This window comes from Brachyhypopomus gauderio, chromosome 8 (genome assembly GCF_052324685.1).
Source record: "Brachyhypopomus gauderio isolate BG-103 chromosome 8, BGAUD_0.2, whole genome shotgun sequence".
Lineage (NCBI taxonomy): Eukaryota > Metazoa > Chordata > Actinopteri > Gymnotiformes > Hypopomidae > Brachyhypopomus > Brachyhypopomus gauderio.
Genome location: NC_135218.1, coordinates 12,329,048 through 12,348,253, shown reverse-complemented (window position 1 = coordinate 12,348,253; position 19,206 = coordinate 12,329,048). Strand labels below are relative to the sequence as shown.

The 19,206-nt window shown below is 42.6% G+C and overlaps 2 protein-coding genes across 10 annotated transcripts; one reads left to right on the top strand and one right to left on the bottom strand.

Moving 5' to 3' along the window:
* Window positions 1-42: 42 nt before the first annotated feature.
* On the bottom strand, window positions 43-7,364 carry sfi1 (SFI1 centrin binding protein). 5 transcript variants are annotated; one of them, XM_077014486.1, is made up of 13 exons: window positions 7,317-7,364; window positions 5,800-5,936; window positions 5,646-5,717; window positions 5,428-5,538; window positions 5,047-5,141; window positions 4,654-4,771; window positions 4,273-4,410; window positions 3,318-3,413; window positions 2,950-3,193; window positions 2,747-2,819; window positions 1,227-1,374; window positions 1,015-1,117; window positions 43-408 (listed from the first exon to the last, which is right to left on the bottom strand). In XM_077014486.1, the coding sequence occupies exons 2-13, from the start codon at window positions 5,931-5,933 to the stop codon at window positions 286-288; spliced, it is 1,455 nt and encodes a 484-aa protein (XP_076870601.1). In that variant the 5' UTR covers window positions 5,934-5,936; window positions 7,317-7,364; the 3' UTR covers window positions 43-285. The 5 variants fall into 5 exon arrangements, with proteins under 5 accessions (XP_076870601.1, XP_076870597.1, XP_076870598.1 ...); XM_077014482.1 differs by lacking the exon at window positions 7,317-7,364 and adding an exon at window positions 7,216-7,302; XM_077014483.1 differs by lacking the exon at window positions 7,317-7,364 and adding an exon at window positions 7,216-7,302 and having other exon boundaries at window positions 1,227-1,371.
* Window positions 7,365-7,572: 208 nt separating this feature from the next.
* On the top strand, window positions 7,573-19,205 carry eif4enif1 (eukaryotic translation initiation factor 4E nuclear import factor 1). Of its 5 annotated transcripts, none has more exons than XM_077014473.1 (19): window positions 7,573-7,668; window positions 8,959-9,107; window positions 9,236-9,309; window positions 9,532-9,656; window positions 9,827-10,089; window positions 10,566-10,764; window positions 10,873-11,030; window positions 11,648-11,786; window positions 11,887-12,060; window positions 12,148-12,422; window positions 14,067-14,150; window positions 14,300-14,486; window positions 16,369-16,454; window positions 16,560-16,696; window positions 16,790-16,865; window positions 17,091-17,208; window positions 17,289-17,621; window positions 17,811-17,966; window positions 18,144-19,205. In XM_077014473.1, exons 2-19 carry the CDS (start codon window positions 9,018-9,020, stop codon window positions 18,338-18,340), a joined length of 2,871 nt encoding a protein of 956 aa, XP_076870588.1. In that variant the 5' UTR covers window positions 7,573-7,668; window positions 8,959-9,017; the 3' UTR covers window positions 18,341-19,205. The 5 variants fall into 5 exon arrangements, with proteins under 5 accessions (XP_076870588.1, XP_076870587.1, XP_076870590.1 ...); XM_077014472.1 differs by having other exon boundaries at window positions 7,606-8,281; window positions 8,962-9,107; XM_077014475.1 differs by having other exon boundaries at window positions 7,606-8,281; window positions 12,148-12,377.
* The last annotated feature ends 1 nt before the right edge of the window (window position 19,206 follows it).

Genomic DNA, 19,206 nt, shown 5'->3' with positions numbered 1-19,206 from the left:
TGCCTTAATGATTCACAAATATACACCATGATTTGTTTTATTATAAATAAAATTTCAATGTGTCATCATAAAAGAAACAGCAACGTGACAAACAATCTTTGCAAGTTTCATCTTGAATTTGGCATAGAAGTCTTCATACATCTCAAACAATGCCAAGAATACATTTAATTTAGTGCAGATCTGAAGATCAAGTCACAGGTTTCAAGAAACTGTTAAGGATAATATTAGTAATACAATAAAAATGTAGTGGTTGTCAGATCTAAGCTCTGGATGGGGTAGGATGATCTACGTTGGAGCGCTTGATCCCAGCAGCTGGCTCGCTATGCTTTGGACCCTTGCGGCATGGCAGATCATGGTGGGCTTCTGTTCAGTCAGTTTCACAGACAGAGCGGAAATACGGCTCTCCAGCTACAAAAAAAACGGTGAAGGATGAAACAATCTTGAATGACTTGAGTTACTAGTACGAGTCAGCGCTTCGAGTTGTACTTCACCACGGTTCCCCATGTGTATTATACACATACAAAAACTATTATGAGGAGGTTCACCGGGCAACCAGCCCTTGGCCATACACCTACAACAGTAAAACACCCAACAGCTGGTTTTCACATGGAAAGATTTATGCTTTAAATGCCCTTCCAAAAGAATGTACAAAAACTCAAACCAGAACTGACTCATTTATAAGTATGTTGCTTGTGGATGTACAGCACCTACAGAAAAATCTTTCATTGCCTTAAAAAAAATCCCTGTCTCGCATAAAAACCTTAAGTGCATTTCCTCCTCTTACTCAAAATTTAAAAAGAAACACAATGTGTTTACATAAATAATGCATAAATAATAGGGTTAATTATATTATGATGGGTGGGAAAACACTCAATAAATAAATAAATAAATAAATCTACATAGATCAGGTCATTCCATTGTAACCACTTGAGTCAAGTACGTGTCCGTGTGTGTGTGTGTTTATACATGCATACAGGAGCCTGCGAGACGTTGGTGAATACATAAGACAAATACCTCGGATAGTTCTTGTATGATGGTCCCTCTTTCCTCAGTTTCACCATCACTGCCTGTGGTTTGTAGCCAGTTTGTCATTACCTTCTGGAGCTTACGCCACGCTCTATGCAGAGATGGACAGACAACCTTTACCAAGACATCTGCTGTGCATAAATCACAGTAGCAGCATGGTGAACTGTCCAGTTGTACTGGGCCGGACTGAGAGCACATACTGCAGCTGGTTTCTCTCTTGCTGGTATCTCTGCAGGTGCAGTTGGATTTCTAGTAGTTCTTCAGTCAGAGCTTCAGTTGGCTCGCAGGCTGACTGCGTAAGCAGATCATCACCTTCCTCATCCAGAGTACCACTCTTAAACACACCTGCTGGTTAGACACCAAAATGATCCTTAAAAGACTCACAACATCCAGTCTTAATCTACCAAAACATCTTTACAGAATACTATCACATTTCAACAAACAGGAGTGCGCTTCCCAAAAAGTTCATAATGCTAAGTACTTTGTAACCTCCTACTTAAGAACATTTTTAAATTTACAAAGAGTTTCCGGAAACACTTGTAACTTACATCGTACTTAGTACATTCGTACTTAAGAATATTCGGACCCATTCATAATTCACTAAGCGCTTCTTAACTCAAAGCTCACGTACAGTTCTACCCCAAATAGGATAGAGTCCCCTAATTTCACTTTTTAAAAACCCGCACTGGTTTTAAGCACGGTATGAGCACATTTGCTAATATAAATATTATTGTGAATTTCATATTTATTGTGAAAAGGCAAAGCTATTAGCATGAATACTGTAGTCAGTATTTTCCTAGAATTAAATTAACTTTGGATGTATGAGTCAGGGTTTAGTGGAGTCACAACAACCCACTATGAAGGTCTTTTAGATCAAACCTGAACATAAATATATATTGTTTCATTTTATTCCAGGGTTAAGTCATTTCATTCACATCAAACAATGTTGATATCATGCTGATGTACACATTTAATAAAATTATTTCAATTTAATAAAATGCCATTTCCAATTAATTACATTAATACAGCTATTTAAAAAAATCTAATAAATGTATTCTCTGCAAATAAATTATTACAATTAGCCTAATAATCTTGACATAGCCAATCAATTGGACTGTCCTGCGTTGCCCATGAGCAAAGCTGCTGTTGTAACTACAACAATGTTGTAACTAAAGCACTGCTGTGCCATGCACCAATACATAGAACATTTCCACATACTAAAGATGCATTGCATGAAATCAGAATAGGTTTTCATATAATTGGAAGCATTCCTGGAATCGTCAGTGCAGTGGATGCACAATGATCCTCATACACACTCTCAGCATCTTGAGTCCTATTATAAAGGAGTACAAGTCCCCACCCAATAATTCCTGCTCAAACTACAAAACTACATACTATTCATACTACTGTGTTAGTTTGGGTGATGTGGGTGGTGTGAGCGGTTTTCAACTAGCAGAGCTTTTCCAGTGTAGATGCAGAGGCAGAGTCAACAAAGAACTTAAAAGAAGAAGAAGTTTTAAGAACTTAAAACTCGTTCATAAATTTGGAGACCTAGAAGGCTTTTGGGAAATACTTTGGAAAAATTGCCATTCTTAAAGATACATGATTCTTAAAATTGTTCATAAACCTCTAAGATTGTTCATTGTCCCCAGAACTACATTACCCAACATTCAACATTATTTGGTACATGTTAACAAAGGAGTATGTGTGCATTGTTTACCTTGGCCAGACAGGTTATGGTGAGTGAAATCATGGGGGGTAAGTAGTAGGGAGTCCTTATGTCTTGAACTTGTCTGTGCAAGGCAAATGGATATACAGAAAATGGTTTACTCTGTACCTAAAATACTAATGCAAATTAAATTGATGAAATACTATCTAATACAAGAAAAACACTGTTTATAGCTGTATGTCTGGTGTGTTCACCTTGCTGGATGCAGTAAATGAAGAAGGAGGAAGCAGAATATCCTGGCTTACAGGACTGGGCTGTGTGGCAGGAACTACTGTCGGGGCAGGCCTAGAACACAGGACTGGAGGGCATGTGGCCAGAGCAGGGGCCCACAGCTGGGTGGAGGGGGGTGAGACTGGAGCCTGCGGCTGGTCAGGGGGCGCTGGGAGACGCGCTATAGGAGCAGACAAGTCAGTCTGGCTCGCGTTCGCCGTCCGGAGACTGCAACACCAACCATAAAGACACAGAAAAGAACGCCACATGGGAGAATTTAAAGAATCGTCCAATACATGTTATAAATAATCGAGCATTGACACATGCTGTGTGCATGTCTGATCAGCTGTACCTGCTGGGCAGGGGGTGCTGCGTTAGCTGCTTGGCTGGAGAGTGTAACAGGTCATCAGGCCTGCGAGGCTGAAGCCTGGAGGCTCGAACCTGTAGCCTGAAGGTTTGAGAAAACCATTAGCCCTGTGACATTTGCCACATCACTGCTGAACTGACTACAATTCAAAGCCCACAGTCAATCAATAAATGCTCAAATAGGTACACTGTGTAGGAAATGTCACTGTAGTCCATCCGGTTTAAGAAAGAAAGGAAGAAGAAAAAGATATAACACCACAATGTAAGAATACCATTACCCCCCCCCCCCCCCATATGATTCAGATTTCTCTTGTATCTGTAGAAATAGTCAACTGGTAGCAACTACTCCCAAACAGCTCTGTGCTTTATCTTCCGAGACCTTCTCTCTCTCTCTCTCACACACACACACACACACACACACAGATTCCCCCTCCCACTGCCATTCTTCACGAACACCTTCTTTCTCCTGCTTCTTCTCTGGAGCTTTTTCCGACCACAACTGCCTCTGGCCTCTTGAGCCACTACAGTGACGCACTACAGCAGGGGTACTCAAATAGAAATGATGACGGGCCACATTTTATTTTTTCAATCACTGACGGGGCCGGTTACGGGGGGGTAGCGAACGTAAACTGTCGAGGGGGGGGGGGGGGGGGGGTGTGTGTGTGTGAAGTGAACGCATTTGGGCGTCTGCTACGTGTTTGTAGCATCGTCTTGAGATCGCGGTGCACGATTTCAAAATAAGAGCGGATAGCGCGATTGAAAAAAAAGATTCCTAAAAAAAAAAAACACTTTTCAAAACAGCTCGCGGGCCAGAAATACATCTGGCCCGCGGGCCGCTATTTGAGTATGGGGGCACTACAGTGTCTTCAAACAATACTTAAAAAGAGAGAACAAATAAATGAAGACAACAGGTAACAAACCTGTCCAACAATTTAACTTACAGTCTGTCTGCAATGGAGTCTCCCGGCAGAATTTGCGTGTTTCCTGCTGTATGTTTCTTGGCTGGGCTAAGGGGGTATCTGGAGCTCTGGTCTTCAGGCAGGTTGAACGACACACTCTTTTTAGGAGGCAGCCCAGTGCTGTAGAGACAGGGCACCTTGATGACACTCTCTATGGCGCTGCTGTAATGCAGCTTGCCACACAGTCCAAACCCACCTATAATCACACACACACACACACACACACACACACACACACACACACACACACACACACACACACACACACACACACACACACACACACACACACACACACAATGAAAGTCTATATGTTACTTAGACTAGACACAAATGTGACATGTGTGCAGACATGAAGCTCACCGAGCAGTAGTGAGTGTTTGGTGCTTTACAGCTGCCTCTTGCATCCTGCGCTTTAAGTGTTGCATTTCAACATACAGCTCCCAGCCATCCCACGCGAGACGCAACCTACGCTGCCCTACTACAACACAGCACAAAATGAGAGGGTTATGTAAGGAACGATCCCAGAGTAACTCAAGCATGTTATAATCAGTAAGAAATATAAAAGATATTTTAATTGTGCCAATTCAGTGTGGTGCAGTTCACTTTGCTCAAGTTAAATCTCACCCAGACAGACCGTCTGAGCGCAAGGTAAATTAAATAGCTACTCTTAATTAGTCACTACCTTGGAGATGGTTAACAGCCATTGGAAACAATGATATTCAAGGTAAACATCTGAATGAATATGTCCCGCACCAAACTTAAATGCAAGCAGTAGTTTTCTTTTTTCTTCTTCCTGGACCGACACATATTCACGCCAGGCTTGATATACTTTACTGTACAGGACATACCTGCAAAACGTGTATAAAAGAGTTATTAGATGCATTTAGAATTTTTTAGTCATCTGGCCACAGAGCAACCTCCACATTACATCAGCCTGTTCCAACATTACTGTACTCTAAAGATCAAGATAATAGTGCAAAGAGCACAGTAAAAAAAAATTAATTCCCCCAAATAAATGATAAACACACCAGTAGAGAGCAGTGTTATCTCATAATATGCAAAACATATCGACTTGTCTACATCATTAATGCTATCATAATTTTTGCATAATGTATTCTCTTATGTAACGCTCACTTATAATGACAGTCTGCTCTAATGGTTAAGGTCCATTCCCTTCTAGCATGCCACCATTCATCTCTCCAGGCCCTTAGAGTCTTCCTCAAGAGCACATTACGATAGAAAGACCTAGAAGGAAAATGTTGCTTTAAAACCTTTTGCATTATTAACTCAGTAATTCTAACTGTATGTGTTCAAATGACACAAAAACAACAGTGAGAGCGCCAGAACTGAACCTGGCCTGTGATATAGTGATTTGCCCGAAGGTCTTCTGGATCCACACGTGAAGGAACTTCCGTGCAAGATGCCTAGACAGTCAAGAGCAGCATACTTATATTATAATGCAAACCACCATCTCTATAGCATATACTGCTTTGGTAGACTTCAAACCTGATCCTGAGCTCTTTGAGACGTCCACCTCTGTTCCATGTGTATCCAACTCGATAAGTGACCTTTCTGGTTGGTGGGTGCCATCTCTTCCTAGAAAAACCCACTTTTGCAGACTGTGGCCTTGCTGTGTACATAATCTTTTTAAACATTGAAAAATCAGACATTTAAGACCTAGCAATACCACCTTAACACAGATCTAATATCATCTAATATACCTTGTCTCTGTGAGTTTTTTTATATATTTACCACTAGTAAACACATTGGTTTCATGAATATTTAAACTTTTCAGATATTTCCAAGTGAGATACTCCAGTCTCCAAACACAAATACTATGGATAAAACTCAATTCATAGACTATGCAGTCATTCTAACTCTGACCTGTCATCCATGTCAGCTAGCTACGCTAAGTAACTATAAGCATAGATTGCCTCCAACATTTTGCTCTCCTGAATTCCCTCACTGCTCATCTTAAAACATTAGCTTGTTAACTAGCTAGCTACCTTTTACAGGCAGGGACCTAACTTTGCTGTAGTAGCTAGTTAGCTAACCTATAGTAAACGCAGGTTTGTCGCCCGCTTGTTTTGTCTTTGATACAAATAATGAAATAAACGAATATTTAAAACTAAAGTCTACTAACATCGCTTACCAGCTCTGAGTAAAGTATTGTTAAGATGCATTAGCAGAATAACTCATTTGACTACAGGAATCACAATAGTCCATTTGGGTAACTAATTAGCTAACTTGTATGGGTGAAATTGACTTTCCATCACAAACCATCTAGGATGTAAGAAACTGTAACTGCCGCGTTCAGTGTTTCCGAAGAACTTCCGGTCGGTCAATTTCACAATAAAAGTGCGTTCTAGTTACATGCTAGGTACAGACTTCGCCTGTGTTATATTAATATCTCAGAGTCGTTGTGTGCTCCACTGAGCGATACAAGCTCTGTATCCTTTTTGGAGGTCTTCAGTTTCATGCACAGCTGCTTCATACACTTATTTTGCATAATTTTCGATGCAAATTAGCATTATACAAAATTAAAGTCTGATCCTCAGGTTTTCTAAGGATCTGTGTTCTGTGTTGTCTCCATATGTGCTTGCTCTCTTGTGAATTTTGCTACAGAAATTATTCAATGTCTTTATTAAAGCATTTAGTCTTTTCTAGTCAAACACCAAGTGCAGATGAGTAGTGTTTGCAACTAGAAAGGAAATAGTCTCACTATATCCTATATGCAGTTTACTGCTCCTTTGTATTATATTAATATTGGAGATGGCAGCCAAAGAGTAAAGGTTGAGAGGGAGACACTTTTGTCCGACCCTAATAAACCCTTGATAAACAAACTGGTTTTTGCCAACACTTCCAAAGTAACGTGTCAAAACGTTGGTCCAGATAACCACAGGAGTAAGTTTTGAATTTTACCATGTCAACTCCATAGTCAAATGCATTCGGATATTTTAGTACATTTACATTTATACTCTCCATGCAACGTATACAAGCATTCCCCCCTGCGCGTTTTGTACCTGTAGTCCCAAGAACCTCGTCACCGAAAATGCGAACGTGATTTATAATAGGAGACCAATTGGAATGCCTGACAGCTATTATATACATCGTTATTTAATTGCACTTTATAATAATTTTGAAGCATCCCTAAAGCTGATTTCCTAAATAATAAATGTATTTTTATTTAAATTAGCTGTCATACAAAAAATAAAAGGCGCGCATTTTTTTTTATTTTAATGAAGGCAGCGGCGGTCACTATATAATCCTTGATTGGGCCTTCAATCAGAACCTGTAGTGATCAGAAGAAATTCGCCGCTGAGCGACTGGAGAAAGACCAAAGAGGGAGAGAGCTTATTTAAAAAGTGCCCCGAGGTACAATTATAGTTGCAGGCAGCTTCAAACGAGGGTCTGAACTGAATATCCTGCATAAATCAATGCAAACTTACTATCGTACTTAAATTGTTAACGCGCTTTCTGGCTATATTGGACTTGATAGTGAGTATTGATAAATTAGCTGGCTGGCTAGCGTGTTAGCTGGCTGGCTAGCTGGCTGGCTAAGCTAGCCGGAGACCTTTCGGCTCTTTTTGGTAGTTTATAACCGGCAGTAAAAACGCTGCGAACATCTTGGATGCGAGTTACTTGCTGTGTGACTTCAGCGTTAAGCGGTGGAATATAACGAAAGAGACCGGCGGTTGGATGTGGCGCTTTTAGTTAAAAGGAAGCTAGCTAACGGACATCACTGGTTCGGTTGAGCGTTTAGCTAGCCAGCTAACGACTACGCGGTTCTCGGGACGTTTCACCCGGACCGCCGCGGTCGACCGCAGCCTGGAAACCCGAGAGAACGAACCTGCGCGCCGGACTGTGAATATTAAGTGTGGCGGACTGCTGAATAGTTTAAACACAGTCGCGTCTAAAAGTTTGTGTAGTTAACCTAGCTAGACTGTAGCATCAAGAGAGCCTGTGGTGTATTTTTGTCTAGAACCGGGTAAGTTAAACTTGAGTACAAGCAAGGCAATATACACATGTGTTGATGTGGTGGTCGTTTATACGACGATGTTAGTTGAATCAACTACACGTTTTAACTATGCAACTTAGTTGGCTAATTACCTTTGCTAAATAATCAGATAACTATTAGGTTTGCACCTGGCTGATGACCGCTTATTATTACTATTGGGCTCGCTAGGCTTCAGCTAACCAATATAGCTGACAAATATTTTTTTAACAAGCTCAGTTTTGTTCAGTCAATGAAAGCGTGAAAATAAACTCAACAAACAAACGAGTTTACGCCCTGTTCGTGTGTGTACGAGCCACTAGCATCTTCATTCTGCTGATCAAATAAGATTGTGGCCTGGATGGGTTCGTGATGTGCACCAATATTCAGAGCTGGTAGACGGCCTACACGACTAATCCGACGGAAACGTACGATATGTATTGCTATGTTTTTAGGGAAGACTGCTGTTATTGCCAAGTCGTGTATTAAGGGAGTTGTACTTTACCAATTTGGAGCCCATGCACAACAAACTATACTGAACTCCACCACCAAACTATACTGAACAGCCATTGCGTGTTCACGTTTCCATATTGGTGCTCCTAATCATTTTGTTTATTAGGTTTTTGGTCCATTTGGTTGACTCTTGCATTAATGCCCTAATTTTTCACCAGCAGGTACTTCGAGTGTTTAATAGGGAAGCCATACTTTGGTTTGGCCTCCTGCCTCAGTCATGGAAAAAGATGCCTGTATAGAGGATCAGGAAAATGGCGAGAACACACCGAAGAATTCTGTAGTAACGTCTGCCTACCGATACACCAAGGTCATTACTGTTTCATGTTTAACCAGATGAGAAGGTTCATGTTGTCTCTAACATTCTTTAAAAGGTGCTAACAAATCAGACTTGTTTAATTTAAGTTTTACTTAAGTGAGCTTAATTTTCTTTCACAGGAGGAGCTTTTGGAAATCAAACAATTACCGATCTCTAATGAAAGACCAGAGTGTCTGTCAGAGAAATATGACAGGTGAACTTGTATGCACAGTTTATAAAATGATGTTTAATATGGTGCCACTTTACTCCATTTACTTACAAGTTCTGCTTATGACCAATGTTCTGTTTCATGATATTGGTCTTGTAGGCCTGTTTTTGTGCTCTCCATAACAGTCCAAAAGTCTGTCTTAATAAGTAGATGTCCTTCTGAAAGCCATAATATCCCATGAGGAGCTAACTTCTTTGTCATCCATAGTGATGGTGTGTGGGACCCAGAAAAATGGCACGCTTCCCTGTATCCATCAGAGTGCAACTCACCAGTAGAGGGATACAAAAGAGACTATCCTGAGGATAGGGCTCCACTGAAACGCAGAATTGCAGGTAATTTGGAGAGAGGGGGAGAGAGAACGAACGAACACTGGTACAACACTTGTTGATTAAATTGATGTCTGTTTTGGTAGAGCACTGTTTGGAATGGATGCTACTATTACACTCGTCATTTCCCATTGCAAGTGGGAGCCCTTTCATACTTTGAATGCTTGTCCTTCTAGACCCACGAGAGCGTCTAAAAGAGGATGACTTGGAGGTGGTCCTTAGTCCACAGCGCCGTAGTTTTGGAAGCGGCTGCCAAGTGGCTCCTGCTGCGTTGACCCGGCGTCCCATCAGCCCCTTGGAGAATAAAGAAAATGAGTCTCTGCGCCTGGGGGGCACGCGGCGCATCGGGAGTGGCCGCATAATGGCAACACGGGGGTTTGAAAGGGATGCTCGGGTGGAGAAGGAACGAGAACGTGACTTTAAGGACAAAAGATTTAGGGTAGTGTGACCTTTTTACTTCATGTATTTCATACTTTGATATGCATGTGGCAAGATTGGTAACCTTTTACATTTCCTACAATTCCTCTTCATGTTATGCCAAATAATGCACGTGGTACAAATGTTTTGTTGTGGAGTCTGCATAGCCAGTGTTGATTCCTGACATTTTCATAACTGTTCGATGCTGGTGATCATTCACAAGATTTCTTGGCAGAAGTAGTTGAATACACAATCCTGGGATTGAACAAATTAATTTTATTGGCCTAAATTTAATCATATGAAGGGTGTTGAAAGGGAAATTCATTGGTGCTTGCCTGCAATTTCAAACCATTGAGACTTGCACATGAATAAGAGTGTTGGAAATATTATTGGTCTTGGAGATGGGCAAGTCTTATTTAAATGCTGTTAAATACAATCTCTTGTTTGGTCTTCAATGTAAGTAATTCATTTATGTAATGAGTGCATCTATAATTACAGAGAGACTTTGGTGACAAAAAAGTGTTTAATGAGAGGAGAAGAAATGACTCGTATGTTGAGGAAGAGCCAGAGTGGTTCTCTGCTGGCCCCACCAGCCAGTCGGAAACCATTGAACTCATTGGCTTTGATGAGAAGATCCTGGAGGATGACAAGAGGAAGTCGAAGCGCTCTAGGAAGCGGGTGGAGTCTGTGAGAGAAGGCATGTGGTGGAATTTTTCCCAACTGTCGATGTGTCTCAAACCTTTCATGGCTTTTTCTCAGAACTAGTCAAGCTTGCTTAATCTCTTGTTTGCTCCTTCTCCTGCAGCGGAGTGCAATGGTGGTCTTTCTGAGGAACCACAGCTGGTGCAAGAGACTGGTGCTGATCAAGAGGTTCCTCACTCGGTTCTTCCCGATCAAACGCATGGAGAGTTTGACTTCAATGAGTTTTTCAATCTGGAGAAAACAATGCCTGGTCTGGCATCGGTAAGATATGGGGAGCACTGCATGCTTAGGGTGCTGGGTATGGGGTGGATTGCTTGTATTAAAAAAGACAAAAAAAAAACCTCAAAGCTATGCACGCTTGGTACATTTTAAGGGGGGGGGTGTCCTTCACAGTCCACTTAACTCTAGGATGCTTTGTATGTTTCTGCAGCTGCCCTGCTTGTATTTGATCTGTGCGTTATGTTGAATTACTCCTGTGTGATATGGGTGTGTGATCCTTTGGTTTGCGTTTGCTCAAAGCTGTTGTTGGAGGCTGAGCTCTTGGTAGATGACCAGAAAATGATACAAATTTATGCCCATCACTAATACAGGTTAGGTGTAGTTTGGAAATGAAATTGAGATTGAAGGATCTGTGCTGAAGCTTTGTGGACCTAGTAATGCTTAAAAAAACAAAATTAAAAAATCATTTTGGTGGATGGAGCAGTTTTTGGTTAATTGATGTGAATGTTGCCCATGGTTTTGAATTTTGCCCTCATTGCTGTAAACAGCCTGCGAGCTCATCATGTAAGTTCCATCCTCACCCCCCACCCCTTCCCCATTTACCCTTTCCTGTCTTTTATTCGGACGCTTGCTAAGTCTCCTTTCCATCCGTCATTCAGATGATCGAAGATGTGCTCGGTGAAGGGCCCGTCACAGCCAGCCGTTTCAGCCGCTGGTTCTCCAGCAACCAGAGTCCCGGTGGCAGCCGCTCGAGCAGTCTGCGTTCCACCCCACATGAAGAGCTGGAGAAACTAGCAGGTAAAGGAAGACCCCAGCTGGGAGCACCAACACGCTGCTCTGTAGCAGTTTTCCTCCGTTACATGATGCATGTGGTGGTTTATTTTTTTGTGTTATTTAGGTGTAGACCTCCCCGGTAGTTCACCTAATAAGGGTCCTTCAGCTTATTTTACCCCCATTCCCTTGGAGCGAAAAGAGAAGGTGGATATCTTGGAGCTCCTCCATAAGGCCAAGGTTGACCTTAAACCACTTCTCTCCAGCTTGAGTGCCAACAAGGCCCATCTGAAGGAGAGCAGTGAGTGACGCCTGCCCGAGACTTGGAAACATCCCGTTTTACCTATTTGAACAGAATCCAAAATGCTACCATTTTGTGTTTTGACAGCTAACTCTGGGGTGGTGCTGTCCCTGGAGGAGGTTGAGAGTGGTTTCAAGGGGCTGAAGCTTCAGGCCGAGCAGGCCCGGGCGGCTCCACGACCGCTACAGAGTCAGGGTGCAGGCACACCTTTCATGGTCGAGCACCTGGAGGAAGCACTTACTGGAGGTTCGGGCACGGTGCTGCGTTCACGCGATCCCGACATGTCTGCCTTCAACAAGCTGGTCAGCAGCATGAAGGCAAGTGGAACGCTACCCACCCACCCCAAGGCCAGCGGGAACAGCGTAAGTGTATCGACCCACACTCGGGTTGCGCGCGTGTGTGTGTGCGCATGCGACTTCCTCACACTGCTCAGCATCTGATTGCAAATGAGCAAGAATAACTGATGGAATGTGAACTGAAAAGACAATGCCGTTTGTTTTGTATTTGTGTGTTACAATTGGCTATCTGTCAGTATGGCTTGTGATGCAAGGTTCTTAATCAGTTATCAGATGTTCTATTGGATAAGATTAATGATGGGCATAAATTTGTATTCTGCAGCTAAGAATAATCTGAATAGCCTTCATTGGAATTGTAAATATGGATATGCTAAATGGCAGATTTCATGGATTTTGTTGGTAAACAGTGATTTGACATTGGGATTAAATTCTGGATATTTTTTGTTAAATTGGATGCAGTTGAGCTCGTTGCTTAGTCATTTTTGGCAACTTGTGTTCAGTGTATTGAGTTAGGAAGGTGATTTGGATGATTACAGTCATTTTGAGGATACAGGGCGCCAGAACTGCTGAAACCACACGTCTTTTCAAAAGGTGTTGCAGATGGTATATTTGTTATAGTTAAACCAGAAGACACTTCTAGATTCTAGACACTGACCTGTTTCCCTTCAGGACTGCACACAGGCTGTAGATGTTAAACCCGTCATGATGCCCATATATGTGTTAATTGCTTCCTTAATACCAAACTCTTTGTGGAGCAGATTAGGTGCATGGGTCTTCAGTCCTAGCACTTCATAATGCTTCAAAAGAGCTCGTTCTTTGGCTCCACCCACAACCCCACCCTCTTTACTGAGTCTTTCTCAAGGTAAACAGAGTGATGGATGACTGCACTATTTGGACTATATTTTGGCAAACTTTTGGCCAATATTTGCCTTTTTAAATTAGCATTGGCATTTGCTTCTCATCACTTGAAGTGGGTGGTTTTGTTTGTTTGCTCCCCCCCTCCTTGTTTACATGTGAGTTGCTATTACTCCACCCTGTAGTCCAGGCCTCTGTGAGGCAGGAAGTCCATGCACTGAACAGGACAGTAATGAGCAGAGTTGATCTTTACAGTCTGATTGGAGTGAAACATTACAAAAGACAACACAGCCTACAAAGCTGCACTCCTGCACTCTGTAAACACAAAGTCTTGGGGATGGCCAAGTAAATAAACTAAGAGGATAATAAGTAAAATTAGGCTGTTGAAATACTATTGACAAGTGGTACTGCATCTTCTATAGTCATCCATAACGAACAGGTTAGTGGTGGTGGAGGTAGTACATGGTGCCTTGTTTATATCATGCAGTAACTTATTTTTTAATCGTTTTCTTGGAAATTTTTGGGTTGTGAGGATTAAAGGCTACATTACATATGAACATGCTTCCAACATGTGTGCGATGGTGCCGAGACTCTTGCAGACAATTTGCTGTCTGAACAGTTGCTTCCATGCTGGTGATGAGGGACCTCCTTAAGGCAGGTTGTCTTCTGGGGCAGTGATCCTTCCAGGCTAATTCTTTTTCACTGGTGATGGAGTTCTGAACGTTTTTGGTACCTGTGCTTGATGTAAATATGAACAGAGCCTAACCATGTAATTGGACTGGGGAGGAGCTAGTCTGGTTCACAAGCTCGTATGTGGCTCTGTTCTAAATTTGCTGCCTTCCTCCATGTGCTCAGCTGCAGCAGTCAGCAGAGCCTGCGACCTTGAGCCCCTTACCTGAGACTCCAGTACCCGTCACACAGCAGAAAAACATATTTCAGGTAATTCACCCAAGCCTGATATTTCTAAATGATGCTTTTTCAGTGCATTAAAGAGGCACACATTTACTGAAATTCAACTCTCAACGGGATTCCTGGGATTGAGTGAGTTTGTATGACTCATTTGGGATCATGTTTTCACTTGTCTGTAGGAGTTGTTGGGTGTTCAGGGAGCTCCACGGGCAGGCTCCCCACTTCTGAGTGGACTGCTGCGGAGTTCTGATGCCCCACATGCCCCTCCCTCGGGCCTAATGCCCCACCGTGGCTCTTCACCCCCTCTTTTCTCGCAGAGAGCTCCGGTTCAGGACTTCTTCCCAGGCTGCATGCCACCAGGAACGGGTATGAACGTTGCTAATGTTGCTCTGTCAATTAGGGGTGGGCGATATAATATCGTTCACAAAAATACCGGTACATTTCTTTATTCGATAGGATTTCGCAATATCGCGACATTATGACGCAAGGACGCAGGTTGTGCGTGCAGCGCGCAAAATAAACATGGCCAACAGCGGAGAGAGCAGCAGTGCTCACACTGTGAATGATTTAGTTCCTAAACGAGGAGCTACATCAGTAGTGTGGAAGTATTTCATGAACAGTTCACGTTCAAAGTTCACAATTTTAATTATGAAATAGTTCAAAGTTCAGTTAATTTTACTTTTTTCGTGAGATATTCAAATAGTTTTTTCAGGATTTGGCTGTTGCGCAATCAAGGGGCGGACACATGCGAAGTAGATGGTACAATCTCATTAGATTTTATTTCACATCTTACAGTTGCAGACGACACGCGAGTGGACCGCGAATGACGTGGCATGATGAATAGAGAACTAACGCTTAATACACTAAAAGGCAGCGGAAATGACAAGGGCACAAAACTAGACCAAACACAAGAGTACAACTAATTGTTACATACACTGACATGAACACAAACACGGGAAGCAAGTAACGGCCATACATGAACATGAAGTCCAACAGAACATACATGTATTGCCAGGCACGATATCACGTTAGAGAACACAGAGACCAAACATGAACTGAAAACCTAAAACACTACGAACCTAAAAATGGAACAGAGACTTTAACCATACACGAAGCTAATCAAAACCACGAATCACAGATAAGGCGTGAATACCGTGCACATCCAACTAGGAAATAAAGAAACGACAATGATCCCTCAAGGTATAGTCTAGACATAGGCAATACACACACACACACACTTGTAAAACTAAGACAAGCTAACACGGAACAGCTGAAACAGAGGGGCGTAACAAGAACAAGGAAAACATAAAAAACGACGAGACTAGAAGGGGGCGGAGCCAGACGTGACGACTACAAGCTAGAAATCACTATACGTTCTTATAAGTGCTATGCCTACCCCGCTCTGCTGCAATTCATCACGGGTAACGTCGTGCGGAAGCCAGTATGTTATTAACTAGCCAGTATGTTAACTATTCTCATGCGGACACTACGTTGCCCACAATGCATTGCGCACACAACGTCAAAACCATTTCTGTCTGGTGATGCATGATTTAAGCGGCACCAGCGAGAATACAGGAGGGAGGAACTTTCTCTCGTTGCGTTTCAAAAGAGAAAACAGATGTCACTCAGTTTTCAATGGAAACAAATTCCAACGTTCATTTACAGTGATGTCTACCGTTCATGACACATAATGTGAACTAATTCACGTTCAAGTTATTAAAAAATGTCGTTCAGTTCAACGTTCACGAAAAAATGCGCGTGTTCAATGAACGCGTTCTTTTGAACTCTGTCACGCACAACACTGTGAATAGTGAATTTACTTGAGTTTCTCTTTTAACAACTTCCGCCCTGTCCTGCCTCTCCTTCGCGCAACTCATTTGGGACGTAGATTTGACTTATTACTGCCTCTGTTATTACCTTTTGGGAAGAAAAAATATCAAGATATATATCGTGTATCGCCATTCAGCTAAAATATCGAGATTATTTTTGCTCCATATCGCCCAGCCTTACTGTCAATACACCAAGATTCTTTAGTTTGCTTATCTTGGTGCTGGTTGTTGCAGTAGGTATAAATGCTTTTTTATATGGGTCTCTTCACAATGTATTGCAGCATGTGAAAAGTTGTATTTTTGGTTTTGTAAAAATGTTCTAGGTGTCCTCATGACCAGGTACTTTGTGTTGATTCCAAAATGCAACCTGGTTAAAGCTGCTGTAGAGGAGGTTTATTTTTTTTTTGGTTTCCACACAGGCTTCCCTGTTGGTCCACAACAGTTACTCAGGGAACAGATTCCTGAGATGCACCAGCCCATAAGTCCTGGACCAACTCCACAACAGGTCAGAACTTGAAGTTTTTTCCAAGTACTGTAATTGCCAGCTGCAAAGCAATAGAAATCTGAAATTTGTATAAAGACACCATCTGAAATATTACCTGGGTTTCAGATGAGGCTGCTGTCTATGGGAGTAGACCAAGCAGAATTGGATGCCTTGATGATCCAGCAGGATTTGGCCGTACAAGCTCGCCATCAGTACCAACAAGGCTACAGTAAGCACGTTCAGGATAAGGCATACCGGAACAGGTACGGCTTTTCTGTGTCCATTTCCCTTTGTAGATGGAGCTGATCTACTGTAGAAATGTAAGTGGTTCACATGCTCTGTTTTGGGTGTTGTAGACAGCCAAGGATGATGCGGTCCCCTGGTCCACACCTGCCCGGCAGGAATTCACCTGGTGGTGCTGTGACTAGTATGGTGAGACTGTATACTACAATTAAGTGAAAAATGTCCTGCCCCAAACAAAATGTACTGTTTTTTGTTTCTACTAATTAAAGTCTTGAACGTGTCCCTGGAAAATACATATATTTTTCCTCTTTCGTCCTTAGAAATGCTTTAACTTAATGACAACTGTAACTGCTCATTTTTCTAGCAATATTATGGCCAATTACACAAGTCTTTATTTATTTTTTTTTTTTGCAGCTATCCCCGTCCTTTACTCCTACCTCAGTGATCAAGAAGATGTACGAGTCAAAAGAGAAGACTAGAGATGAGCCAAGCAGACCAGGAAGCAAAGAGGACACTGCGAACTCGCAGGAAGGTGAGTGAGATTCTTTATAGATTTCTGGCAGGCAGTTGTTTCTCAGTCTACAAGCACTCACCCTTTTTCTTTGGCTTTAGACACTCCCTCCCCCAGCTCCTTCCTTGAGGGAGTGGACAACAGTGGGTCTCAGACAGGTGGGGTAAAGACCTGCTCCACCCCGGTGTCCGCCCAGAACCGTTCTAAAGAGGCAGAGCGACCCAGGCCAACCTCTAGCAGCGGGCACCACACTCCTGCCATGCTGTCCCCAGGTGCCTCTTCTACCTTCCCCAGACCCATTTACCCAGTGCCCCTGTTGTCTCACGTCCCACTGGTGAGGCCGCCACCACCACAGCTGCATCCCAGTGTGGTACAAAGGATGCTGGCCCAAGGTATACAGCCCACACAGCTTGGACCTGCACTGCTACAAACAGGTTTGTGAATTGGGCTCGAGTTGCATGTCATTTCTGTTTAGGTTTGCTAAAGGATTGACTTGTGATGAGGGCTGAGATGTCCTAGGTTACTCACTTTATTAAACTACATTTTAAATCCATTATTGTTGGTTTTTGAGCCAACTACAGTGGCATTGGTTTTAACTTGTGGTTTTGGTTTTGTTTGAACAGGAATATTCCCCCAAACTGTGGATCTGTCCCTGCAAGGTCTATCCCCTGCACTCCTAAGCCAGCCTCTGTATCCACTGGGCACTACAGGCCATCCCCTCATCCCTCCCCGAGCTGCAGGAACACACATGCAGTTAGTCATGCAGCAACAGAGACAGAGTAAGTAGCGAGACCCCTGTCAAAAATCATTACCTCTTTTTCCCTTTAAAAAAAGTTTAAGTTTTGAATTGGTTATTCTGCAAGTACATAGTCACACACAAGGAAAGGTAGTGTTCATTTAAAACCTGTGCAAATAGCTGTATAAACATGAGTCTCTCTTGCTTTTTGTCTATGCAGATGTGCACACAGGACTCACAGGAGCCCCGCAGTCACAGAGCCATGGCACGCATCGAACGAACCACTCTCAGAGGAGAGGGGGGAGTCCCCCTCTCGGCCTGGCCAAGTGGTTTGGCTCAGATGTGCTGCAGCAACCCCTCCCTTCTATGCCCTCAACTAAAGTAATCAGTGTTGACGAATTGGAGTTCCGCCAGTGACATCCCACAGCCAGAAGACCAACCACCCTTCCCCATTGCCTTGTGTAAATTGAAAAATGTGAACTTTAATTTCTACGATAATGTACAGATGACGGAGGCTCTGTCATAAACCTTGCAGATGCTCAATAGTTGTTAAAGGCCTGAAAGGGGAAAGGCCTGTCCTGTCGCTATTGTCAAGTACTGTAGTGAATTTTATTTTTAACATTTTTTTTGGGTGTTTTTGTACTTTTTGAGTTCATTTCAAGTAAATAATGTATAGGCCAGAATTGTACAGACTATGGGAATAGATTTTTTTTTTATTTTATTTTTTTTTCTTCTCTCTGCCCTGTACATAGTGTGCTTTTTTTTTTTGTTTGTTTTGCAGTGGGGAAGACTAGCGGTGGGGGGTGCTGAGGATTTGCGCTTATTCTTTTTGCTTTTTTTGTTTGTGTTTTTTTTTTTTTTTTTTTTACCTTTTGGCTGACCCTGTTTCACAAGTAGTGGGATTCCATGCTTCCCACCCTGGACTGTGGGGAACAGGCTGCACTACTGATTACTTGTTCATTGGACTGGAGATGCCTACATGTTTAGGAGCAATGCTTCCCTGATCCATAAGCCCAACCTCTCGCTGGACAAGAGTAGCTGGACCCTGCTAGAGTCGAGCCCAAAGGGGCTGTATTATGTATGTGCCTTTTTGCCCTGCCCCTCGCTGTCCTTTTTTCCTTTCTCCTGCCCTCTTGCCCCTTCCTTTCTCCCCTAGACAGTCTTCATAGTTACTGAAGGAGAAGCACTGCTCTGAATCACATTTGTTTTAGGGTGGCAAGGGTTCAATTAAAAGAAGTGTGCTATTAGAATTAAAGATGTTCAATAAAAAGAATTCACTTTCT